Source organism: Populus alba, chromosome 18 (assembly GCF_005239225.2).
Source record: "Populus alba chromosome 18, ASM523922v2, whole genome shotgun sequence".
Lineage (NCBI taxonomy): Eukaryota > Viridiplantae > Streptophyta > Magnoliopsida > Malpighiales > Salicaceae > Populus > Populus alba.
Window position 1 is genome coordinate 11,403,178 of NC_133301.1, and position 27,649 is coordinate 11,430,826.

Here is a 27,649-nt window from a genome sequence, read left to right on the forward strand (position 1 = left end):
TGCTTTTGTCAAGCAATACAAATACAACATGGACATTGCGCCCGACAGAACCAGTTTGTCCAATATAGAGAAAAAGGATAAAGAAAGCATAAGGGAATATGCTCAAAGATGGCGAGAATTAGCTGCTCAAGTACATCCCCCACTTCTGGACAAAGAGATGGTCTCTTTATTTGCCAACACACTCAAAGCACCATATTACGAACATATGATGGGTAGTTCAGCCCAACAATTCACTGATGCTGTGATAGTGTGTGAACGCATAGAGCAAGGTGTCAAGAGTGGTAGAATTGCTGCACCAACCGAGAAAAGAGGCATTGAAAGAAAAGAGGTTCACCATGTTGAAGATGGCTACATGGGCAAAACAAATACATCCCAAAATTACCATACTCCATCCCAAATTGCCAACATCAAAAAACCTGAACCCTAAAACTTTCAAGCCAAAAGCCAAATTAGAAATTTCCAAAGGGTTCAAGAACAACTACCTCCACTACCGTTACCCCTGAATGAGATGTATCAAAAGCTATTGAGCATCGGGCAAATAGCTCCAGAACCTCTAACACCTCTGCAACCACCTTATCCTAATTGGTACAAGCCAGAACTCAATTGTGAATACCATGCCGGTATTACTGGGCATAACATCTATACCTGCAACGCCTTCAAGAGAAAGCTTCTGCAATTAATCAAGGCTGGGTGGATAGAATTGGAAGATGCCCCCAATGTGAATACGAACCCGTTACCTAATCATGCTTGAAGCATATTAGGATGGAAAGTTTGGGGAATTGGAAAGCATCAATGGTCCAACATGATAGCTCAACTTTTGACCGTGGTGTTGTTCCGCATTGTCTTTGAGTCCTCTACGTAGAGCTTTTGAGAGGGAGGTAGCCTATGAACAAATTCGCCAAAACAGAGGAATGAAGCCTGCCTTGTTATTGCCTTTTGTTAATGCTTTTGTTAATGAGCATCTCTTGTGAAATAAGATCATGTGTTTTCTTGTGTTCACATCACACTCTTCTTTGTTGTTATTACATGTAAATAACATTTTGAGCGCAACTTTGCTCATAACATTACAACATGAAGAACCCTTTTGTGTTCCTTTCTTCCAAACCCATACATAATCTCATATGTTTTCAAGGATATTTTTTGGGACATCCACAGTGAGTACAAAAACAAAAATCATGTTGATATTTGTCCAAAACAAATGCATTTTGAAAATTCAGGTGATTCCTTAAATAGGTACACATATACCTAGAAAACTTGAAAGAAAAAAAGACAACAAAGATAAACAACACTATGAGGTGACTCAAAAAGCTGAGTTTTATTTGACTGAATAAATCATTTGGCATACGCACATGAAAGCAAGACCTATCGATCCTCACTGCAGTGCATTTGAGATGAAGAAAGGCCATCTTTGATAAACCTTTCACAAGGCTAAAATATATCCTTTGCAGTCCCATTTTGAGCCTAGTAATGTTTTTTGGAAATAACCTTGACTAGGATCACACCCCACACTGGGGGGCAAAATAAAAGAGTTTGTTGTTTTCCAGACAAAGCAGTGAAGATGGGTGCTGAAATTGATCATGTAATGTTTCTTCTTTCATTATCATCCAAATGAAACAGTGAAGATAAATACTGTGATTGGTTAAAATATTTGAGCTTCTCATAAAAACCAACGAATATGATTGTGCTCAACGAAACAAAAACGAAGAAAACAAAGAGAACAGCCCACGCCCGACACTTGGGGGGCATGAAGACTATTTTGAAAAGAAACAAATCCAAAAGACAAAAGGTCAGGAAACAAGCACAATTGATCCCTAGTCGTGAAATCCCTTAAACACCTTTTGAGCCTGCAATATATCCTTTTCTTCGTAACCAATAGCCAAAGCCTATATTACATACCTGATAAAGCCCTTTCTGATCAAAGGCAAGCAATCTAGATTAGTAGGTAGTGCTTTCATGTGCAAGTCAAATCATTATTCATGCAAATAAAATAAATGTTTTGACTCAATTCGGTTCTCAATAACCCTCAAATTGACATTTAAACCTTTTGTGACCAACCAGATGTCACTTCATCTTTAAACCAAAAGCAAAAAGCTTTCATCACTTCAAGAAACCTGTCCATAGGAATCACTTGAATTTTTTAGAACAAGTTTATTTTGAACCAATATCAAAATCATTTTTGTGATTGGAATAACTTGGAAGTTTCAAAAATTTTGCATGAAAACATTTCATTGTACAAAAAACCCTCAAACTTACTTTCACATATCCTCACCCCACACTAAACCCAAGTTGAACACTTGGGGGGCATGATCAAGCTGGGGGGCAATCAAACACACATGGTAGGACTGACTCCATAATTCCTGTTCTAAGGAAAATGTCGGGCAAAATTGGTAACTCTTGAGATGGGTGAAGGACAAAGATGTATGATGATGACATCAAACTCTTCCCAGAGGTCAAGATCACAATATGTACCCCGAGTAAGTAGAAGTGGAAAAGCCGTTGAAGTTACTACCAACACTACAACTTTTGAGAGAAAAAAAGACACCATGAAGAAATGGGGGCCTATATTTCTCAGGTAAATATACATGCATATCAATCATAATGCATTTGCTTTTCAATATTGACAAATCATTGTTTCAACATCATCTCTTTGGTAGTGCGTTTTCTAACCCTACCTCCTTTTGAGTGCGCCTTTGAGCCCTCACCTCCATTTTTGAGTGCGTCTTTGAGCCCTCAGCCCTTTGGTAGTGCGTTTTCTAACCCTACCTCCTTTTGAGTGCGCCTTCGAGCCCTCACCTCCATTTTGAGTGCGCCTTTGAGCCCTCATCCCTTCGGTAGTGCGTTTTCTAACCCTACCTCCTTTTGAGTGCGCCTTTGAGCCCTCACCTCCATTTTGAGTGCGCCTTTGAGCCCTCATCCCTGGGGTAGTGCGTTTTCTAACCCTACCTCCTTTTGAGTGCGCCTTCGAGCCCTCACCTCCATTTTGAGTGCGCCTTTGAGCCCTCATCCCTTGGGTAGTGCGTTTTCTAACCCTACCTCCTTTTGAGTGCGCCTTTGAGCCCTCACCTCCATTTTGAGTACGCCTTTGAGCCCTCATCCCTTCGGTAGTGCGCCTTTGAGCCCTCATGCCTTGGGTAATGCGTTTTCTAACCCTACCTTTTTTTTTTAGTGCGCCTTTGAGCCCTCACCTCCATTTTGAGTGCGCCTTTGAGCCCTCATCCCTTTGGTAGTGCGTTTTCTAACCCTACCTCCTTTTGAGTGCGCCTTTGAGCCCTCACCTCCATTTTGAGTGCGCCTTTGAGCCTTCATCCCTTTGGTAATGCGTTTTCTAACCCTACCTGCTTTTGAGTGCGTCTTTGAGCCCTCACCTCCATTTTGAGTGCGCCTTTGAGCCCTCATCCCTTGGGTAGTGCGTTTTCTAACCCTACGTCCTTTTGAGTGCGCCTTTGAGCCCTCACCACCATTTTGAGTGTGCCTTTAAGCCCTCGCCATCCATTTCTCCATGTTTTTTTTTTATCTGGTTAGGTCACCCATTACAATGAGGCCGCACTTCACATTCTTTCCTTTTTCTTTGGGTAGGTCACCCATCATAATGAGACCGTTTTTTTTCATTCTTTCCACCTGGGTAGGTCACCCATTATAATAAGACTGTTTTTTTTTTTTTTTTTTTTTTTTTTCACATTTCTTTTGTTTTGGTTAAATGAGGTTGCCAGATGGGATCTCATGTAGCTTTGGTTAAAGGGAATCTCCATATGAGATTTTAGGTTGACCGAGCTACACACACAGGATTTTGGTTCTGGTTAGAGGGGATTGCCGAAAGGAATCTCAGTCTATCCCAACCACACAGGATTTTGGTTCTGGTTAGAGGGGATTGCCGAAAGCAATCTCGGTCTATCCCAACCACACACAGGATTTTGGTTCTGGTTAGAGGGGATTGTCGACAGGAATCTCAGTCTATCCCAACCACACAGGATTTTGGTTCTGGTTAGAGGGGATTGCCGAAAGCAATCTCAGTCTATCCCAACCACACACAGGATTTTGGTTCTGGTTAGAGGGGATTGCCGAAAGGAATCTCAGTCTATCCCAACCACACAAGATTTTGGTTCTGGTTAGAGGGGATTGCCGAAAGCAATCTCAATCTATCCCAACCACACAAAGGATTTTGGTTCTGGTTAGAGGGGATTGCCGAAAGGAATCTCAGTCTATCCCAACCACACATAGGATTTTGGTTCTGGTTAGAGGGGATTGCCGAAAGGAATCTCAGTCTATCCCAACCACACAGGATTTTGGTTCTGGTTAGAGGGGATTGCCGAAAGGAATCTCAGTCTATCCCAACCACACACAGGATTTTGGTTCTGGTTAGAGGGGATTGCCGAAAGGAATCTCAGTCTATCCTAACCACACACACATAATATTTAGGTTCTGGTTAAAGGGGATTGGCGAAAGGAATCTCAGTTTAGCCCAACCACACACAGGACTTTAGGTCTAGTTGAAGTTTTAGGTCAATCAATTTTTGAGACGACCCGTTTTGGAAAACCAATTTTATTTTATCTTTACAACACTTACTATGCACAAATCTTTGCTCCGTAAGCATTGTAAAGAGGGGGGCAACTGTTGTAACCCATTTTTGGGTCCCCACAAAAAAAATAATAAATACAAAAAAAAAAAAAAAAAAAACAGAGAAAGCTCAAAACGGTGCTGTTTTGAAACGGCACCATCGTCTTCTTCCCCTGGACGCGCAGAGAACAGGGGAGAATAAATTTTTTTTTTTCTCTTTTCGCCTACTTTCTTTCCCGGCTTTGGCGCAATAAGACGCCCACAATTCACCCACTTGCCTGGCGTTGTTATCTGTTGAAGGTAGTGGAGGGGGCGGCCAACAGTAGCCGCCCCAACACGTTCTCCCTCCCCTGTTTTCCTATAAATACAGGGGAGGGCTGCAGAAGAAAGAAAAAGAAAGAGAAAAAAAAAAGACCCAAAGAGAAGAGAAGGGAGAGCAAAGAGAGGGGAAAAGAGAGAGAAGGGAGAACATAGAAGAAGAAGAAGAAGAAGGAGCAGCAGAGGAGAAAAACGAAAAAACAGAGGAGAGAGAGAAGGAAAACGCAGAGCCACCGCCGGCCACCCCACTGTCGGCGCCACTTCCTGTCGCCACCAGCAGCTCCGCCATCGACGACAGCCACCACAGGTCAGCCCTTAACCCCTTATCTCGTTTTACTATTCATCTTCTTGCTTGCAGAACGTGCACTGTGCACGTTCTGCATGCAAGAATTAATTACCCGGTTACTGTGCATGTGCACAGTAACTTGGCAAATTAATTCACGGGGTTACTGTGTGACAGTAACCCCGGTTACTATGCATGCTAATTAATTCTCTGGTTACTGTGCACACAGTAACCCGGTTACTATGTGCACAGTGACCAGCCCATGCATTTGGGCCATGTTCGGCCCAACCCATGTAAATGGGCCAGGTTTGGCCCAGCCCATGCAATTGGGCCTGATCCGGCCCATTTTTTTTAAAAAAATATTATTGTTTTAAAAAATATTTATGATGTTTCCATTTTTTTATTTATGTTATTATCGGGTAGTATTTTTATGTCGAAAAAAATACAAATCGGGTATTAAAATACCCAGGTTTTTTTGTCACAAACTTCCAAAAATATAAAAAAATTTTAAAAAACATTTTTGTGCATACGGCCAAGTATCTCAAATCTAAAACATCATATCGTATTTTTCATATGTCAAAAAACAATATTTTAGCATGCATTTTGGCTTTAATAACCAGTTTATTAAAGTCAAGAGAACATTGGCCAAAATTTCAAAAACAACAAAATATTTTATTTTGTTTGATTTTAGTATCAAGGATTATGAATTTATACGTAAATCGTATTCTTGATATTAAAAAGATATTTTCTTTTGACGACTTTGAATAGTTAGTTTTTTACCCGATAAAGATAAGGATCTCCTTACAGAGGAGGTCTTTTCTTAAACCGTAAACGAACAAACAATTCAAAAACCACAACACGATTTTAGATTTTATCAGACATTAAAACAATGCAGCCTACCTTAGGTAGGGCGTAGTTGGGGTGCTAATACCTTCCCTTTACGCAACCAGTCTCCGTACCCGATCTCTAAAGACCAGTTAAGGTTCCTAGTAACCAGAATACTAGGTGGCGACTCCCAGTCCATATTTTCACATATAGAGACAAGAATTCCTTGTCTCTCCCTATTTTCCAGGAATAAACATTTCCGATTTTTCCTTGAGGGTGGACGATCGCCGCGCCGCCGCACACGTGCGACACTTTTTATGGTGAGTAATTAAGAAAAAATAGAGGAAATTAATTCTGTAATTACTAAAATTAATTTTGCACTAGTTTTGCTTCAAAAAATTAGTATAAATGAAGGAATTTTCTGAACTTTGTAGTAGCTCTCAATCCTTCAACTCATTGTTTTTTCCATTTTTTGGCCTATTTTCTTCCATTTTAGAGCCTAAGTTCTTGTCCTTTGTGCAGAGTTTTTGAGTTCTTTTTTTTTTTCATTTGTTGAATTTTAAAGGAAGTGCATAATTTAAGGTAGTGTTTAGTTATTGTCCTAAAACAAAAAAGATAGAGACATCGAGGACAACGGAGATAAGATAGAATTAGTAACAAAGATATAATTATGTTTGGTAGTGGTGTACAAGAAAATGATTGCCTATGTATCTTGTTTTATTGATGATAGGTAAGATAAAATAAAATATGAAAAAATCTATTTTACTTTTAATATATATTATTGTCAAACATATATATATTTTTAAAAACATTAGAAATTATTATTTTACTTTAGTTCATATTAAGTTTTGAAATTAACAATAATATAATAAATCTAGTTATAAAACTTAACTAGGCTAGGACCTAGGGCCTGAATTGGTCCATGTTTAAGAAAAAAATATAAGAAGAATTGACCTAACCTAACCAATTCAAAAAAATTAAGATTGATTATTGACTCGGGGTAAAACCTATGTCAAAAACTTGTTGACTATTTAAAAAAATATATTTTTTTATTCAAAACAATGTCGTGACATCTAGCACAATCCAGGTTTGTCACTTTACAAATATCATTAATGACTAAATTTAAATATGGCAAATGAGCTTCTAGTAAGATAGTAAGATCTAAACTCAATAAGTGACCATGATTTATTAACTAATTTGTATAATGGTTAGCCTCATGATAAATATGCTTGATGAAAACTTATCATTGTATTTTAATAGGGATCCCTATTGCTTTAACTAATTGAGAAATCTTAATTGAAATTTGATCTAACTGTAGTAAATTTCCAAGGCAAATAAGTGTAGAACTTGGCACTTACTGATTATCTTGTTGGAATATTCTGAAAGTGCAATTGCTATAAGAAAAAAACACAACTTAATTATGATTCATGAGCTATAAGTCACCTTAAGAATTAAAAGAACAAAAAAACTAACATAAAAAGGATAGAGGCAACTCAAAACAAATATGAGCCATTGAATTTGGTTGAAAATGAAGGTGCAATTTGAGAAATGGAGTAGCAACTCTATACATACTTCTTAATAAGATTCGTATTCTTATTGCAAAGCGCTTTTCAATTTAGATGTTCATACCTTTTTGTTTTGTTTTATACTTTCAAAACCATTGGTGTATACCATGTTTGAAGATTTTTTAAAAAATAAAACCATGATTGATGGGTGGCATTTTTAGGTCAAATTTCAAATGAGTTCCATTTACTTGTGGTGTTAATTTTTTTTGAAAATTATTATCTTACATTAATTTTTTAACATGAAACATTAAGATGATTAAAACAAAATAAAGGTGAAGAAGAAATCGATGTCAAAGAACCATTGGTTGACTTGTTTATTGTGAAATTAAAAACTTTTTGTCCTACATAGAAGAAAAAAAATACAATATTGTCTTGTAGTTTGTCAAAGAACAATTGTCCCATTCAAATTAGACGTCATTTGGTAGTGTGGTAGAAAAATACAATAGTATGTTTTTAATGTTTTCAAATCATTTTGATGTGCTAATCTCAAAAATAATTTTTAAAAAATAAAAAAAATATTATTGGCATGCTTTTCTGAGTAAAAAGTATTTTAAAAAGCAACAACAACCATACTTCCAAATACGCTCTTAGCTCAGGTCAAGATCAAGCATAGACGCAAGCATTAGTTATGAGTCCTAGGCCTTAGGCTTTGGGTCCTAGGTCCTGAGCTTGAGTTTGAGTTTTTTTGCTAATATCTATCATATGAATAAAGAGTTTGAATAGTTGTCTTCTTCTTCTTCCCGAATAGTTTTTTCGAAGGAAAAAAGTCTTATTAAGGCAAACTAAATGCCATATTTCAAAATTTTTATGGAATGTAATTAAGAAAAAAAACATTGAAATTTAGTTTTGGTAATTACTAGAACATTTTTGCATCAATTTTGGTTTTAAAAATCATTATAAAAAAGGGTTGAAGGAGAGGTGTTTTATACATTTTTCATTAGCTCTCAAGTCTTTGAATTTTTTGTTTTTGTTTTTTCAATTTCATTTGCCTTTTTTGTTTTTGTCCCTCGTATATTGAGTTCATTCTTTATTTGATTCGTTAACTTTTAAAGGAATTGTATACTTTAAAAGTATAGTTCTTGGAATCTTGAGAAAGAGTTTTGCATCAAAATATAAGTAATAAAACTTTAAAGATAAATTATCTAAATTGACAATAACAAATTTTCTTCTTAAACAAGTATTATAGCTATAATATGGTTTTATTCAAATTATATAATTATCCTTATATATCATAATATGCTTGTTAGGATTCAAGTTAGCATATAACTTTTGATTTATAGGCATAGAATGCATGCTACTTGTTTGATTAGATATAATTGCATGATTAACTAAACAAAATTATCTACAAAAAAAATACATATTACATGATTTGTAAGTCAAATCTATACCTCACAAACAATATTAAAAAATTATATCTATGTAATTTAGATATATTAATATATTGTTGAGAAAATTAGTAATTTTCATGTTTGGGTTGTCCTAATCTTTAGGAGTGTCAGTAAGTTTGTTTCTATTTACCTAGTCAATAGAAGTTTGTTTTCAACATTGGATAGTGTCTATTTTTATGTTGCTTTTAGTTATGTATTAGTCTATTTATAGGCTAATTGCTTATCAATGAATTATAAGAAAGTTGATTCTGTGCATTCTCTATATCATCTGCTTTCTATTGTTGCTTTAACTTTGTAAAAAACATCCTATAGTATTTTGTTTGTATCATATATACTATTTTAAAATTAATAAGCTTTACATATATGAATATATACTATTTTAAAATTAATGGTGTGAACTGTTTATTTTATTCTATTATAAACATAGGAATTGAAAATTTAGTATTAATACCGCGCACTAAAACCACAAAGAACATAGCATAAAATGCATCGATACTTATTAATTTATTTTTGAAATTTCTACAATCATTTAAGCTAGCAAGTCCAAAGTAGGATGCTTTACTTCAAGTGCCTCATCAAAAAAAAAAAATTACTAATTATGACTAACACATAATAGAATAAAAAAAAACCCTTAAAAAACTAGTGTGGAGTATACATTCAAATACCAAACACTACCATAAAATTAAATTGTAGAATATCAAATATATATATATATATATATATATATATATATATTAGGGAATATTTTGTCGGTATTAATCATTAGCAATGGAATATTGTTGTTGAGATATTGCTCATCGGCTTTTCTATTCTGTTAGCAATTCCATTGATAATTTCTAATATCAATAAAATTATTGATGGAATATTCCTTTGATATTTTTTTAAAAAATAGAATTACCAACAAAATAGTCTTTCTATGGAAGATTTTGCTGGTGATTTTCAAATTTTTTTTCATAATATGAGTTTTAAGAAACTGACTCACACCATTTCTTAATATTCTACAATTGATGGGTCTGTATTCAATTTGACAACATAATCTCTAAAATAGATCAAACCCGTATAAGTCTACTTCCTAGCATATTCAACCTGTTTTAATGCAAGGAATGTAATATATCATCGATTTCTTTGACGAATATGATCAATGTTGTCAAAATAGTAATTATATAATCAAAGATATACCAAGTGTTAATCCATATTAAACATAGATCAACCAGCGATCCTAGCACATGAAGATTGTTTCTCTTCACCATTGTCTAGTCTAGTGTAGTCTCCTAATATAAATATATAATAATTTATGTTCACTATTGTCATTTCCATGAAATAAAGGGAAAAAATAGTTATTTTACAAAATTGCTTCAAACATAAGAAAATCTTACACCCATTCTTTGTTTAAGACAAATTTTCAAAAACTTAGATTCCAAAAGTAAAATATGCAAAAAACTATTATTCTACCATATACTGTTAAAGAAGGAATATAGTGTCAATTTACTGAGTTTTTCCACTATTAGTAGAAACATAACCATTTTTTCCTAGAAGCTCTCCAAAAGTAAATTCCAATATAATAAAACCCTGTCTTTTAACACAAACACACTCACATTTGACCAGCAAGCATTGCTCTATACTTTAAGATTTAAAATAGGAGCTCATAAATCCAATACATATATAGGTGTAGCTAGCTAATAGAAATGAAGACTTAGAACTCCAGATAATTAATTCATGATTTAAAATAGTGTCTACACTATAAAATTATGCATATTGCAACAAGAACCTCCTCCTAGTTCACAAGTTCAACATCTGAATCAGCATAGATGTGTATGGATGAAACACAAATAGTATATTGATTTAACTTGCATAGATGTGTATGGATGGTACCCAGCTACCTACCAATTATTTATTCAATTTAAGAATAATTAACATCAATTAATACCCTTGTTATTATTAATTACACAATAATTTATTTTTTCTAAAATTTTCATGAAAATCCTAAATTAGCTAAATTTAATGGGGATCCAACTAATTATCCATCATCTATTCAATTCAGACTTATTCAACTTAAAATATGACCTTTAATTATTATCATTTCTATATAGTTTAATTTTTCAACTGAATTATAAAATTGACAAAAAAATAATAATTAGTACCCATTAAATTAACTATCATTTCTTCAATTCTAACACATATAAATTACAAAATCACATTCAATTTCTTCAAATGACAAATGAAATTTATTGTACCCAAGTCTCAAACAAACTCTAAAATACAAATTTTATATTAATACACTAAAATTTGACCTATAAAAACAAGTAAAACACTTAAATATATAAGTAAATTATAAAATTAATTACAAATAAATTTTAATAGATTAATGATCCAAAAAATAAATTGATGGGCTTGCTTACTTGACAAAGTGAAGTTTGACAAGAAAATGAACCAAGAGAGGAAAGCTTAGGCCTTGAAAGAAGCGTTGACTGGTTTGTTGTGGCTGGATTTTATGGTGTTGGGCAGAGATTTTAGAGAGAGAAAGAGAGGGGAGAGGTTTTCGACTGAAAATTCAAAAGAATGAGATAAAAATTTATCGAGGTTGTGTTTAAAAATGTTGTTAGATTTAATTTTATCTTGAAATCATTGACAAGATTTTCATCAATTATTTAACTTGTAAAAAAAATGACATATTTTTTTTTTAATTTTATCATTCAGTAAATTATAACATAATGTTTTCCATGGATGTTTTTATTTTCAATTTCTTCCAGTGAAACAAACAAATTAAAAGTTCTATCTAGGGTACTTTTTGGAAAGCTGTTTCACTACTAATATCGAATCAAAAGGCATCTAAGCAAACAATGTTGGCATAATTTTTCTGTAAAGTTAACTTAGTAATCCAATCCTACTTTTCCAACATCTTGCAAGAAAATACGTGCAGCCATGTTTTTTATATCAAATACAGGCACACAATAACTTGTTTCATGTTGTGTCTCATCCTTTTTTTCAGCTAGTGATACAAAATTATTGTGTGGAGTGTGGTGTTTGTGTGGTCCATCGTTAAAGCTAGCTTCTAGCTATTTCTTCGTCTTCAGACAATGTTTTGTGGTCCAAATATATATTCGTTTTGAGCAGCTGCTACAAAATAATACCATTGCTATGATCTAAATAACGACCAATTTCTCTTTGAAATAATTTATCCCAACAAATAAAAGATATTAGGAAGGGTAAATGAAAAAAAAAAAAACTATATAGAGTACTGTAGAATAAGGTATTCATTAAAAATAATCAAAATTTTATTATTAAATAATTTCTAATCGAGTAATTCATAACTTAAACAAATATAAAAATTGAACTAATCAAACTAGCAAAATTTTAAAAAATAATAAAGAAAAAACAATAAAAATCTTAAATACACTAGGGAATTCAAAATATAAAGAGCAAAAAAAATAAAATTAGCCTAAACACACTTTTAAGATCTAATTTAAAAATTTTAAGAAACTTATCTAGTTATAACCATGTTTAAAATTTAACGTGTAAAATCTCCTATCATAATCTGAACACGTTGAATTGAAAATACCACCCTTTGCAATCTAGGTCTCTTTTTAGAGGTGTCTTTTTAGGCTTAGTCATACTTCATTAATTCATAAAAATCCCTACAATTTTATCCACATCATCAAATTGGGTAGATCCACGGCGATTTATAGAACCACATACATCATAATTTGAAAACTCTTTTTTGGAATTTATTATTAAAAGCTAGGTGATTTATCAAATATAAACATGTGTGCAATCCATTTCCTAGTATATTACATGAAATAATTTACACTTCTCTTCCACTTATTTCATTATTACAATAAATTAATATATTTGCATGATTTACGTTTATATTTGTTATTCTTTTAAGTAATACTTGTACTTTGTGATTCAAAATTTCACAATGCCATCATTATACAGTGATGATTAATTTTTATTTAGAAGAAAAGGTGAGAATAGTATTATTTGAACTTGTAATTTACTAATTTTTTTTTTTGTTAATCGTGGGTATCCGAGCCAGCTTACGCATACCTTAATTAATCCTCCAAGATTCTAAAATTAACAACTATATAAGTCTCTAGTAACTATGAAGTTTGTGGCACTAGCTCAAAATTGTGGCTTCTGGAAAGTAAACTCAGAGTCTGATTAATTGAGTTATACTCCTCAAAATTAACAAAATAATTTCAATTCAAAAAAATTAAACTATTAGATAAATAAAAAAAATAATTTTAGATAAGTTTCTAATTATAATTAGTCAACAAAAAAACACCAACACATATATGTCATATCAACAAAGACAATTAAATTTAATAATTTAATTTTTTAAATTGATATAGTTTTTTTTATTTAATATCAGAGATAAGTCGTTGGCATAGTCATGAAATTTAAATTGTATATTTTTTAATTAAAAAAATAAAATAATAATAAATTTAAGCAAGTTTTAATTTTAAAATAATTGCATCTAAAATTGTATATTATAATTCAAGTTTCAAGTTTAAATGTATTATAATTAATATAAAACTATGTTTAATAAATCACTTGCCAATCTAAACTTTGAGATACGAAATGATGATTAAATATATATATAACTACCTCTTCAGGAAATTATTGAGAAGGTCCTCACTTTGAAGATGCAATAAGTAAGCAATCTAGATAATATTAAAGATCGTGCAAATCCAATAATATTTTGCAATGTCAATTTTGGCGGTCATTATCGTATCTCTCTCGAGATAATGTTTCGCTTATATTTATCCCGAATTCCAATGAGTCTAATTAGAGTTGAGATCACAGTTTAACTTCATCAAAATTTGGTGCGATGATCACACGAAGCTCAAGCATTTTATCACGTAATCGCATTGTCAAAGGGGCCCATTACGTGTCTTTTCAACTTTCCACTGGCTTGTGCTCTAGCTAGACAGGAAAGCACGTTTCAAGTACGTTTTCGTTTGTTTTTTTTTTTAAATAAAATAAAATAATTTATTTTTGAATTAAATTTAATATTAGAAATAATTTTAAAAAATTAAAAAAAATTAAAAAAATAATTGTTATTACACTTTCAAAAACATTTTTAGTTAGTTGTGTCCTTAGGATTTTAGCTTTTATTAAACAATTTTTTACTCATAAAATATGTTAAAATAAGATATTTTTTGTTTTTTAAGTTTTATTTTTAACATGTTAATATCAAAACATTTTTAAAAAATAAAAATTTTGAAATTTTTTAAACAACACGGACACGGCATTAAAAACACTCTCTATCAACTGCTTCAAACGTGCCCCACTATAATTAATCCATATTGGGGTGTGTAGGACATTAATAATTATCATCTGGGAAGTACTCTGGCCTCTCTTCTTCATGTTAAAGCACTGTCGTGATGCAAAGGGTGATGAATCATACTGTTTTTTTTATCATGATAGTGAGAGAAGCAATTTCTTGCATGCTCTTCCAGCCTGTCGTTACTCAGGAAAATTGTTAATACATGACAAAGATTCTAATTAATGATAAAATTTGGTGAATTATGTATTTGTTTATTTTTATGTTTTAAAAATATTTTAAAAAAAATTAAAATTTTTTATTTTTTTATTTATGTTAAATTAATATATTTTTAGTATTTTAAAATTATTTTAATGTGCTCATGTAAAAAATTATTTTTAAAAAATAAAAAAATTTATTAATATATATTTTAATATAAAAAATTATTTAAAAAACAATCATATACCTATTGAAGAAGCTATATATATTATGTTAGATACATGTGCATGTAGGAAGATCATATTTCATAATTATTAGATGTGTGGTAACCGGAAGGAAAGGAGAAACCTGTCGGGCCTATGTTGAAGGTAAATACAATTAATGTTAGAAAAATAAATATATCATTTATTAGTGGGAAGTAAATGGATGAGAAAGTAAAGAGCAACGAAATTTGGCACGGAAAATCTGCCCATGTAATTTATTTGTAGAGATTCCAGATAATAAATAACTGCTGTGGTCACTAAGTTATATTTTTCTTAGGATTAAAGTTATCAAAAAAACAGTATAAAGAAATTAATAATTGATTTAGTGAAAAACAATTATAAAATAATATAAATTATATCTTGAAATCTCACTTAATAGTTTTAAGCTATTGGATTGAGATAGTTATTTAACATGTTATTAAAACTTTAATGACCAAGCGGTCACGAGTTCAAATCTCATTATCTTTATTTATTTGATAAAAATTAAGCATAAGATAATATGTATCAGTGCAAGTTTCGAACCTAATCTTATCTTAAAATCTCATTTAATAGTTTAAGTTATTGGGTTGAGATAAATCTTGGACAAAAATAACATCTCAATGGATGAATCTAAAATCATGACTTTCGTATTATTGGAGGCAGAGGGTAGATTAGAGTATTCTTCAAAAACATTTCGGTCCGTATAGCTTGTTCTACTCCATAATAAATATTCTGGTCATAGATTCTCTTGGTCCCTTCATTTTTTCCAAAATGGAATCTATAGTAGCATCCCTTGAAAGTATTGATTGATTATTTTATAATGGAAGCTTAAAAAGAGATGAATTGAACAATGTGTAGACAGAACTATTTACAAGTTGGGATAAAATTTTAATAAATGAAAACACTTAGGAAAAAAAACTTAAGACCCTGCCCGTAAACTAGTCCACATTTTTCTTTTTTCTCAAACTACTAGTCCACATTTCCTATTTACCCAGGGTTTTCCAACCTTATATCCTATGCAATAAGGGCTTCGTACGGGTCAGCTACAAGAAAAGGCCAACCTGAGCTCTTCTTTCATATTGGGTTTTAAATAGTTCTAGGAAGAATACTCAATTTGTTAAAAAAATTAAAATATAGTTTGGACTCTGTGTCTTTAAAAATTTTTAATTTTTTTTATGTTTTTGAATTGTTTTAATGTGTTGATTTTTAATTATATTTTTAAATAAAAAAATATTTTAAACTATAACCATAATTCCAGACATGTTTTAAACCTAACAGCTCTAAAAGAGGGTCAAAATTTTGTATAACCTCATACTGGAAGCCTTACTATGCTCATGGATTCTATATAAAACCCAGCAATATTTTCTGGCTTCGAACGGGATTTCTTTCAACTTTTTTTCCTTCTCAGCCACTAGTGTCTTCACAATTAATTATTGAACTTGTCTAGTTTCTCGAGAACCTACCTGCATCTTATGCTTTGAACTAGTTATATAAGGAAAAGCCTTCCCCTCTACTTTATAAGCTTTGGGTTATTATTTTCTTCTCAAAGGCAAAAGAGTAAATTTCACATCATCTTTACTAAACTTGTACAAATTATTACTACATTCTGTTTATTTTCATCAACATGCTTGTTAGGTTCATTCGGAATTTTTTGAAGTGTGGACATGAAAATCTGTTCTATAAACGAAACTACTAGATATTCCAGTTAAATTAGACTACATTAATTAACTAACATTTAAGGACGTTTATTCTGTTTCCAAGGAAGAAGATAGATAAAAAAAACAAGAAAAAAAGTTAATGGAAATCAACATGAGTAGGTGAGAGCTTTATTGCAGGAGTTTAAAGAAATTTGAAGAATTTAGAGAGCGAATGAAAAGAAAGTCATTTGGAGCATTAAAAGGTATAAAAGCTGCACCAGTAAACATTGCAGGTGTGCTTCCTTACTGCTCATATTTGTGCTGCATCAAACTCCAGAAATTGATTGAAGGTGTCGGTAAATCAATTAGATTGCCTACATAACTTGTTTTAATATTTTTTTATGCATGCTCCATATCTTTTTACGAAAATGATACCTATACAACACTCCAATACAAATATTTAAATGTACTGCAAGTTAATTAGAAAATATTAAATATATTATTGTAATCTATTTATCCTTTGATTCAGTCGGTCTCTTTGATTATCATCAACAAATACAAGTTTTAATTAATAAACAATGCATGTAAAACCTTTAAACTCGTAATATATGTGTTTGTGATTATGTAATAAGGGTAATTATTTCTCAGGATTTGAATGGTGATAGATAAATATTTTTTGTTTTTAAATGGTTTATCTCTTCTTGTTCCATCAACCAAAGACAAGGTCATGACATAGTATCATAGAGTCCAGTCAAGCACTTAGCTTAGAGATGATGGGTTTGGTAAAGCTGTCGGACCTATTATCTTCAAATTCAACCAAATATTGAACCCGAATATATATAAATTTAGAGAGTTGACAAATCTATTATTTTCAGGTTCAGCCAAGCGTTGAGCTAATACTCTTTTTAACTCTTAAGAATCTTAGGCTTTATAATTAGACCATGAATGAGAGATATTTTAATATGATAAGTCAGAGATATTTTATTTTGATGATTCGAAGATATTTCGTTTACATGTTAATCCTTTTTTTTTTTTGTTTTCTAAAAAGAGACAATCTTCATAGACTATAAAAGGGACCTTGATATCTTTCAAAGGCAATTTTTTTTTTCTCAACTCCTAATTGCATATCTTTTCTTGGAATTCTTCTCTAAAAAATGATTGTATTTTTTCTAAAATGATATTTATTTAAGCATCAGAAAATCTTTAAAGTTACAAGAGTAGACCTTTTATAAATATCAGGTGTTATCTATCAATAATCTTGGCTAGAAAAAACGATTCAAATCACCAAAATCAGGGAATTAACACATTATCCAAGACATTAGCTAGGCCCTCAAGCCTATTGGATTCATACCAGCCTCAATAAATGGAATCGGATTTCGAGCATGTATGGTATTGTAATAATACTTGTTTTTTTAGAGTAAGTTTTCATTTAAAAATACATTAAAAAAATATATTTTTTAATTTTTAACATCGTTACATTAAAATGATACAAAAAAAAAAAAATTGAAGCAAAACAAATTAATTTTTTCAAAAATATTTTAAAATATAAAAATAAACCAGCTCTATATGTCGATATTGGATTTTCAACATGCTTTTTTATATATATAAAGAGAGAAAACATTCGATGCAATTCAATCAATTAGCTCCCTTTTCGGTGCAAGTTGCGATCGATGAAAGTTATTTATCAAGGAAAATTCCCCACATATATAAATATCTGCATAATAGACAGCAATTTCTAAATATTAACTCGCATTTCAACAACAGGTACGGTATTTATGGCCTGCTCTATCCTCTGTATTTTGGTTCCGGTGCCTGATTTATTCCGGGGCACCTCTACATAAAGTTTCATAATCAGTTTCACTGTTTCAGAGTCCTATAGTTGTAAAAAAAGAAAGAAATAAACAGTCTTTAGCTACATAGATTGTAGCCTAGGCATCCACCTACAGAAAACCTATAACCTACTATTAGTACTAAATTAGAAATTAAGCAAGACCATGCCAATGTGATTCCTGTATAGATCGGCACCAGTAACCAAAGGAAGAGTTGAGATTCCTGTCCATGCCAAAGTTAAAACAAAACATGTTGAATGCATCAGGCTAAATTGATCCCTTTAGCTAGTTATTTACAGTATTAGCTTCATTTTAACCTACTTTAAGAATGTTTCATGCCAATCTGAATATATTTGTTATCACCAGATTTACATTTCTTTTCAGTAGTTTTAGCAGCCTTTTAAATCGTTGACACTCGGGTCAAAGAACTAATCAGAAGTGAAGAAAATTGAGAGAAACATATATCCGTCACCTGCTTGATAGATTCATGAAGAAGCATAGAGAAGTAAATAATATGTTTTTTTCTTTCAAGATTTGGAAGCACCGATCGATAATTAAATAGTAGTAAGATTAGCGGTGCCGGTGAGCAATGAAGTTATATCTTGTTTACTTGCACGCCGTAACAGCTCTCTGAAAACCTACAACCCTACAAATTAACCAACCTGCCTGCTCTGAGCATAAAAGCTTTACCTCCTTGGCCTTTACACACCTCCCATCAGCCACTGCTATCTGCGTTTGCCATACTCATCGATCCTAGTTCCCAAGCCATGCGCCTTCCTGCCAAAGCATAAACTCCATTGATGCCTGGTCAAACAAAAAATGACCCTTCATGGCCTTCTCTTCTACATCCGTTTGCTCTAATTGATGTGAAATCAATTACAATATAAACCTAGCTAAGCTCAAAAGCTTGTCTGTGTAACTGTTGCTGTTCTGATAAACACAAGTCATGAGGACTCTTCTTTCAGTTTTTCTTTTCTTGTTCTACTTCACCTATCCTTCTTCACAGACTTCTCGGGAATTAATCTTTAACACCAATAGCACAAAAACATCAAGTAATAGTGTTAGGTTCATGACTTTCGTAGCTCTTGTTGATCCACTTTGTAAACCCTCACCTTTCTTCTCTCATCATCACTGGTACTCTTCTCTACTTACCTCTTCTTCTTCTACTACTACTTCTTTCATTCACATTTACAACACTCTCATTCATGGCTTCTCTGCATCTCTCACCCCGTACCAAGCCAAACACATCAACAGCTCACATGGGGTTCTCTCTTTGTTTCCCGATTCAATCTTTCACCTCCACACAACGCGTTCCCCATCTTTTCTTGGCCTTAATAACTTAAAACTGAAGCTTCTAAACTCTTCAGGATCCAACGTTATTATAGGATTCATGGACACGGGTATTTGGCCCGAACACCCAAGCTTTGCAGATGATGGATTAGAACCCATCCCGGCTCATTGGAGAGGCAAATGCGAGACTGGGTTTGGGTTCAATCATTCAAATTGTAACAAGAAATTAATAGGAGCCCGGTTCTTTTCGGGTGGTTATAGGGCATTTTTTGGACACTTGGATCACCCTGCCAGTGAATTTCGGTCACCAAGAGACCATGATGGCCACGGCACACATGTTTCGTCGATTGCTGCTGGAGCTCCAGTTACTGGATCCAGCTTCTATGGGTTTGCTGGCGGGTTGGCCCAAGGCATGGCTCCAAATGCAAGAATTGCTGTTTATAAAGTATGCTGGGTCTCGGGTTGCTTGCTATCGGATATTTGTGCTGCTTTTGAGAAGGCAATTCTAGATGGCGTTAATATCATATCAATATCTCTTGGTTCGTCCCGTTTACCATTTCATCTTGACCTATTATCAATTGTATCACTTCGAGCATTTTCTGGTGGTATATTTGTCGCCTCCTCGGCCGGAAATGAGGGGCCCTCCTGGGCAAGCATCACCAATGCTCCACCATGGATCACAACAGTTGGTGCAGGAACAATTGATCGAGACTTCCCGGCAAAACTGCTTCTTGGTAACGGAATATCGATTACGGGAATATCTATCACCCTGACACGAGAAAGCAAATTGACCCGAGGATTTCACCGGCTTTACTTCGGTGGTGAAATCAGCTCGTCTAAATTTAGTTTCTCACGCCAATTAGTCAAGGGCAACATTGTACTCTGCTTGACCACAGGGCACATGCCAAGAATGCTGCTGGGAGCATCACTACTTTCACTTGGAGCGGTAGCTATGGTCATATGTCATGGTAGTATTGACCCAAATGGGATGATCTCGGAACCTCATGTGATCCCAACTATTACCGTCGGCATCTTGGAAGCCAAGTTGATTGAGGATTATATTTTGTCTAGTGATCGTCCTGTGGCAAACATTTCATCTCAGGGAACGGTAGAAAAGTATGCAAAACCAGCACCCGTCGTGGCCTCCTTCTCATCCGGAGGACCCAATTCAGCTGTGCCCGGGATACTGAAACCTGATGTCATAGCTCCCAGTGTGAACATATTAGGGGCATGGACGGACGCCATTGGACCTTCTAGCGTGGCATTAGATAATCGACGGCCACAATTTAACATTATGTCCGGAACTTCCATGGCATGTCCCCACGTATCAGGGGTGGCAGCGATTATCAAATCGGTCCACCCCGATTGGGGTCCGAGTGAAATAAAATCAGCCCTAATGACAACCTCAAATACGCATAAATTGTATTACTACAGAAATGTGTCCTTGTCGAGTTCATCATTGATTCTTGATGAGTCCACAGGGAAGGCTGCCAACCCGTTTGATTTCGGAGCTGGGCATATACATCCCGAACGAGCACTGGATCCCGGTTTGGTATTTGATTTGGGTTACCAAGATTATATTGATTTTCTATGTCAGTTGAATTACACCAAGAACGAGATACATATTATTAGTGGAAAACATGCAAATTGTTCAAATATCGGCAAAGGGCAATTGAATTACCCGGCTATAGTTATAGCTGCAGAGAAAGTTGGACACAAGGGAGTGAACTTCTATAGGAGGCTGAAGAATGTTAACGAAGCAGGGTCAAGAAAATACAAGGCGAAAGTGGTGGGTCTTGCAGGGTTTTATAAGATAGTTGTGATACCTAAGAAGCTTGAATTTTCCAAGATTGACGAGAAGTTGAGCTTCAAAATTGCTATAAGAAAGGAGAAAGGGGTGGCAAAAAGGACTAGTTTGTGGGTTGGAGCTTTAATTTGGCACGAAATCGGTGGAAAGCATAGGGTTAGGTGCCCCATTGTCATCTTTTCTAGACAAGGTTGATCTCCTGCTATAATGTTACTATGAGTTATCTTTCTTCTATTTATATAATGAAAGAGGATTTCACTTTGCTGGCGATTTAATTTGCTATTAAACCAATTAGGATCAGCTAATGTTTTTATTTTTGGTAATGTTTGCCGCACCTAACATTTAAAAGATTGTAAATTGTAAATAATAATATATAAATATATGACAGGAAAGAATAACAATGTCGTCCTGCCCAGATCTCTTACTGAAAGTTGCTATTAGCTTTCAAATCTAGGAGTTTTTATTTATTAAGTTATTTTAGGTCAAGTTAAAGTTTATTTATTTAATTCATTGTTTTATTTAATTATTTATTTTATGTTGATTTAGTCATAATGGACCTAGTCTTTAGGACGTGTTTAGGTGGCTAAGAGAGTGGTGATTGTGTTGCTAGAATCATGGGTTAGTGGGTTAATGGTGATGTGAGTTAGTGGGTTCATTATACACTATGTAATGCCTATTTATAGGCTCTTTATCTTTAATTGAACATCAAGCCAAGCATTTATTTTTATTATCAGTGGTATCAGAGCCTATTCAAATCCTGTTTTTATCGTGAGCAAAGAAACATGTCCCTGCCGTCGTGAGCAAAGAGAGAAACCCACATCAAAATCGTGACCAGACGAAAGTCCCTCCATTTTTCATCGTGAGCAGACGAGAGTAACGAGAGAATCAAAATTTCAGCCATTTCCTTCACTCATTTCTCAGACTCACAAGTACATCAATGGCAGAATCAACCTTTGTTCAAGCAGCCATCCCACGTTTTGATGGTCACTATGACCATTGGAGCATGCTGATGGAGAATTTCCTTCTATCCAAGGAGTATTGGCCGATTGTTGAAGCTGGAATTGAAGCTCCAGCAGCGACTGCAGTCATGACCGAGGCTCAAAAAACAGAGCTGGAAGGGAGAAGGCTGAAGGATTTGAAGGCGAAAAATTATTTGTTTCAAGCAATCGATCATCCCATTTTGGAAACAATTCTTAGCAAAGAAACTTCCAAAGATATATGGGACTCCATGAAGCTGAAATATCAAGGATCGACAAGGGTGAAGCGTGCACAACTTCAGGCCTTGCGACGAGACTTTGAGACTTTGTAGATGCAAATTGGGGAACCAGTCACAAATTATTGTTCCAGGACGATGGGGATATGCAACAAGATGAGGTTTCACGGTGAGAAGATGGATGATACTGTGATTGTTGAAAATATTTTGCGTTCACTGTCCTCAAAATTTGATTATGTGGCTTGTTCAATCGAAGAGTCTCGGGATATGGAAAAACTCTCCATTGATGAGCTGCAGAGCTCCCTGCTTGTGCATGAGCAGAAAATGTTACTATGAGTTATCTTTCTTCTATTTATATAATGAAAGAGGATTTCACTTTGCTGGCGATTTAATTTGCTATTAAACCAATTAGGATCAGCTAATGTTTTTTTTATTTATGGTAATGTTTGCCGCACCTAACATTTAAAAGATTGTAAATTGTAAATAATAATATATATAAATATATGACAGGAAAGAATAACAATGTCATCCTGCCCAGATCTCTTACTGAAAGTTGCTATTAGCTTCAAATCTATGAGTTTTTATTTATTAAGTTATTTTAGGTCAAATGATATAATCTTATTTGGTGAATTTATATTAATAGGGTTATAATACTCAAAATTATTTCTTTTTATTTATTTATAAATTGTTTGGCATCCAAATATTGAGAATTCCAGGATGGAATCCCTTATAACTTTCAAAGATTGAGTGATAATACTCAAACATTGCTTTTTATTACAAGAACTCGAATGATCGAAATTCAAAGTTGACAGCGGATATAGAAATCGGTCTTTTGAATCCAAATTCAGAACCAAGTCCTTTCGAGGCCCAAGTTAACATGATATCTATAATGATGAATACAATTGAGAGCAAAAACAAGGAGAGCACAATAAGCAGCCCATCAACAAAAATGAATTTGTGGCCTCGTCATCTTTCATTTACTTTATATTTATATCACACTGAACAATCGAACAAAATGAGTGATGAATTTAGATTTTACAAGTATTTCTTTATATAACTTTACCAAATAAAAAAAATAATGAATCAAGAAAATATAAGTACAACGTTTTTAAAATTCTTATATGTGTTGGGTTGGCAAAAGCCGAACTTAACCATGATTAGGCTAAGTGGTGTGTCATGCACAATGGACCTATGAACTTCTCATTTAAGTTTGGTAGTATGTCGAGTTCAGATACAGTGGATTTGGTGCTCACCAGACCTAATTCTAGTTGGGCTTAGCAGTATGTCTAGTCCAAGCATGTTAATTTTAGCTTTAGCCAGACCCAATCCTAATTAGGTTTAACAGTGTGTCAAATCCATGTGTATTGGGTTTAATGCTAGCAAGATCCAAGAGGTAATTAGGTCTAAACATCATCGATTTTATAGATTTATACATCAAATCTTAAAGAATTTATTTCTCAACAAATAAGTTTAATTAAACAAGATCACGCTCCAACAACACTATTAAATATATTAAAATCTTTCATGGCTAAGCCACTTTCTGAAGTCCATTTTCAGTATCTTAGATTCAAGCTGAGTATCTCTTGTTCATGATCATCACCCTGTGGAGAAGTATTAAAGCATGTATATGATATATTCACTTGTATAAATATGTAAAACCTACATAAGTTTACGCCTGTTATAATCAAATTCGGTATCGTTGAAAGAGCCGATTCATTTTTCTTCTCCTTGTTCTGCTTATTTTAGCTGTCCCTGACTTGATTCTCACCGTAAAAGGAAGACATTTATTCTGTAGAGGGTACAAATACAAGATATTCTTCGAGATTTACAATAAACTGTTGGAATCACCAAAAACAGCCAAAGATCAAATACGGACACCACTAGCTGTGTGGCACAGTTCACGATCAAGCTTAACACAGTAGCAAAGGCAGAAGAAAATGTTACAGTTTCCGATCAGAATTTTGAAAACAGGCTATGTCCCCTTTAAGCGAAGAAAGTGTTTTGGTGAATAGAGCCTAAACAAATTGAAGGCTGAGATGAATGATATCATGGCCATAAGCACAGATGCTATGAAACCACACGTCAAAGCGCCGCCGATTTGGAAGCAGAATCTTGTGAATCTATTGCACCACTTCATCCATTGAAAGACCTTTGCACCGGTAAGGACCAGAACTGAGTGCCCGAGAGCTGCCGAGTGTGCTGCGAACGTAGTGTACGCTGCTAACTGTTTAGCAGACATAGAACAATAATACACATGAGCATTATTCATATGTGCAACAAACCGTCGGTAGAAGAGTTGGGTTTCAATTCATATCCTTCTCTATATTTTATATGAACAATGAAGGAATTTTTTTTTGTTATATTTTTTTATTCATAATTAAATAAAAAATAGTGTTTTTTTTTTAAAAAAGTTATTAAACTTAGTGAAGTTCATTACCTAGATCATGAATTTAACAGATTAAACCATGAAACTCGAGTTAATTCAATATATCAACATCTCAATATTAAAAGAAAATCTTAAATTTTTTTAAAATCAAACTACACTATTTACTAGTTATTTAGGTTACTATCAAATCTAACATGTTGATTGAATCATGTTAAAAAATATATATACATAGTTTAATTTTAAATTTAAACTAGTAAAAAATTAGATCCAAAAATTTCTAAATCAAGTTTAATAATAAATCAAACAATTTTCTTTGGGGTAAGCTTAAAATAAAAAGGTAAAAATAATTTAGATTCGAGCCTCATAGTAGCGCTATCTACCCTGTAAATTAATTAGTACATCAAAATATGTGGACTTTAGATAAGCTCAATTACAGATATTAATTAATTAAATACTTTGGCAACTTGGTTGTAAGGCATGCAGCTTAATTTTAGTAATGCTTTTGAAAAATAGCTTCCTAGAGCATGTATCCTCAGAGTTGGTATCTGTGGCGAGATTAGAAAAGAAAGCAACAAAATTTAACAAATATATATAGGGTTAATTCGATGAGGTTTTTAATAAGGATTTATTTGCAAATTGGCACAAACACAAACTAAATTAGTTTCCTAAGGATTGTTGGCTAGAGCTAAGTTGAGAGTTCTATAAAAATAAAAAATTAATCGTAAATAATTATTTAGTATTATAAATAAACTTAACCAAGTAAGTTAATTTTAAAATTTTCAAACTTAACTTGTTTCTAGTCTATATTTAAAATTAAATTATTTGAGAGTTAGTAAGGCGTAACTTAGTTAATTTGACGAATCCAAAAGCAATTCAAATAACCATTAAAAATTGTAACTCGATTTTAAAGAAAATTAGATGATATTTTTTAATATTAAGATAACAATATATTAGATTGATCCTATTTTAATAGTTTAACCTGCTAAACCCGCAATTGTATTATGAACTTCAATAAATTTAATAAATTTATATATATAGTCAAATTGTGACCACCTGACAACAGACTGTTTCCAGCTAGTTTCAAATATTTAGAAAAAAAAAAAATTTGAAAAACATTCTTGACTGTTGTGTTTTTATATACGCCAACATTTAATATATTTACATCCTAATTAGGTAGTAAATAGATAAGTGATTGAATATTAACATAACTATCAATCAAAGATGTTGCACACATCAGAGTAAATGCGGAGGGGATCACAGCCCACTATTTATCTACTTCATTTATGGTCCTGTAATTCAGTAATATTTGTCCTTTCCCAGTAAAGTTCTTAGTCGAGTTCTTGAAATGAGAGTGCCAGTGGTATTCATTGAGTCTTTTTGACCTTTGAGTAGGGTTCTGTGTATCAATCGAGTCAGAACTCAGCGAGTGTGTGTGGGAAAAGATGTACCTGGTCCAAGACGCAGCAAGCCCAGGACAGATATCTGTAAGATCCCTTGAAGTTTCCTTGACTCCACCCTGACACAGAGCATCTACATAGCTGGAGCAGATTGTAAGCAGCAGCTACAGCATCCACACGCACCAAAACCCTAGAAAAACAGCGCACGCAAACCAAGCAAAGATGAGCATAATCAAGCAAGAAGGTGAATGTTTAGAATTAACTATAAATACTGGGAAATATTTGGAGTTTATAAGGAAAAGAGAACATACACAAGAGCGTTCAAGTCCTTGTAGGTAACTTCCTTTTCGTAGACTATTACAAACTTGGTTTGAGAATCTAAACCTGCTAAACAAGCTGTTGAAACTAAGAGCAATATAGCAATACCTCTTAGAATAGCCTCTATTTTGGCTATCTCCAGCGCCATTCTCTCGACTATGTATATATATATCAAATAATCTCTGCTCTGCTCGCAATCCTCTTCCTGTAGAACCTTTTGTAGGGCTTGGAAGGAGGCTCCAGATTAGGTGAGGAGAGGGAGAGGGGAAAACTACCGGTTACTGGTTAGTGGATCCCCACGAGAACACATTTAATGCCTTAAATGCTAGGTTTTTTTTTTTTTTTTTGTCTTTTGTTTTTGGCTATGGCCCCGATTGTATCTTTGTGTTTGATACATGCATTGTTGAGACGTTAAATCCATCCTAGAAAATGTTTATACATAAGGAATATATATATATATATATATATATATCAACAAATAATTGGTTAAAAATAATTTAATTGATTTGCTTTTTTAAGTTCTCACAAATGAAACCATGTTCTTCCATAAGGAATTTTTTTCTATTTTATTACTTGATTGATGTTCTTTTTAACTAAACCATACTGAAATAATAAATCTTGAATGATGTAGAAAATGTACATATTATACCAAATAGTCAAAAATAACAAGGCAAAGCCTCATGCTAAATAATTAATGTTTAGATAAAAAAAAAATATTTTTTTTTTATTTCTATATTAATTTTCAATTCTACTTGGGCTTTGAATCATTTTGAAAAAAAAATATAAAAAGATTTTATCAAGTTCTTTTCATTCAAAAAAATAAAGTCACTCCAATTTAAATATAAAGGAATATGTTTGGTATTTCTTCTATTGTTTTAAAAGTTTTAATTCAGAAATTTAAACAACCTTGAAACTCCTAAACATTAATTTAATCTCTCCTCACTCCATTTTTTTCCCCTTACATTCTACTCTATTTGATATATATATATATATATATATATATATATATATATATATATATATATATATCATATACTAGTTCCAAATTTCATGCAATTTTTTAGCATTGTTATTAAATCTAAAAATATAGTTGTTTTGAATTTATTTATTTT

General features: G+C 33.0%; 2 protein-coding genes across 2 annotated transcripts; one reads left to right on the plus strand and one right to left on the minus strand.

Moving 5' to 3' along the window:
- Nucleotides 1-18,380: 18,380 nt before the first annotated feature.
- LOC118051685 (subtilisin-like protease SBT1.5) lies at nt 18,381-21,558 on the plus strand. The gene has a single exon (XM_035062413.2). It carries the CDS (start codon nt 19,073-19,075, stop codon nt 21,416-21,418), a length of 2,346 nt encoding a protein of 781 aa, XP_034918304.1. The 5' UTR covers nt 18,381-19,072; the 3' UTR covers nt 21,419-21,558.
- Nucleotides 21,559-24,197: 2,639 nt separating this feature from the next.
- LOC118051682 (CASP-like protein 2C1) lies at nt 24,198-26,849 on the minus strand. Its single transcript, XM_035062411.2, has 3 exons — nt 26,531-26,849; nt 26,271-26,409; nt 24,198-24,660 (listed from the first exon to the last, which is right to left on the minus strand). The coding sequence occupies exons 1-3, from the start codon at nt 26,683-26,685 to the stop codon at nt 24,409-24,411; spliced, it is 546 nt and encodes a 181-aa protein (XP_034918302.1). The 5' UTR covers nt 26,686-26,849; the 3' UTR covers nt 24,198-24,408.
- Nucleotides 26,850-27,649: the final 800 nt, after the last annotated feature.

Bases quoted from the DNA above. Each gene is read 5' to 3' on its own strand.
- LOC118051685 (XM_035062413.2), top strand. From the start codon at position 19,073: ATGAGGACTCTTCTTTCAGTTTTTCTTTTCTTGTTCTACTTCACCTAT.
- LOC118051682 (XM_035062411.2), bottom strand. From the start codon at position 26,685: ATGGCGCTGGAGATAGCCAAAATAGAGGCTATTCTAAGAGGTATTGCT. The intron at 26,410-26,530 runs GTATGTTCTCTT...CTGTTTTTCTAG, and splicing joins AAGGACTTGAACGCTCTTGT to GGTTTTGGTGCGTGTGGATG. The intron at 24,661-26,270 runs GTACATCTTTTC...TCTGCTAAACAG, and splicing joins CTTGCTGCGTCTTGGACCAG to TTAGCAGCGTACACTACGTT.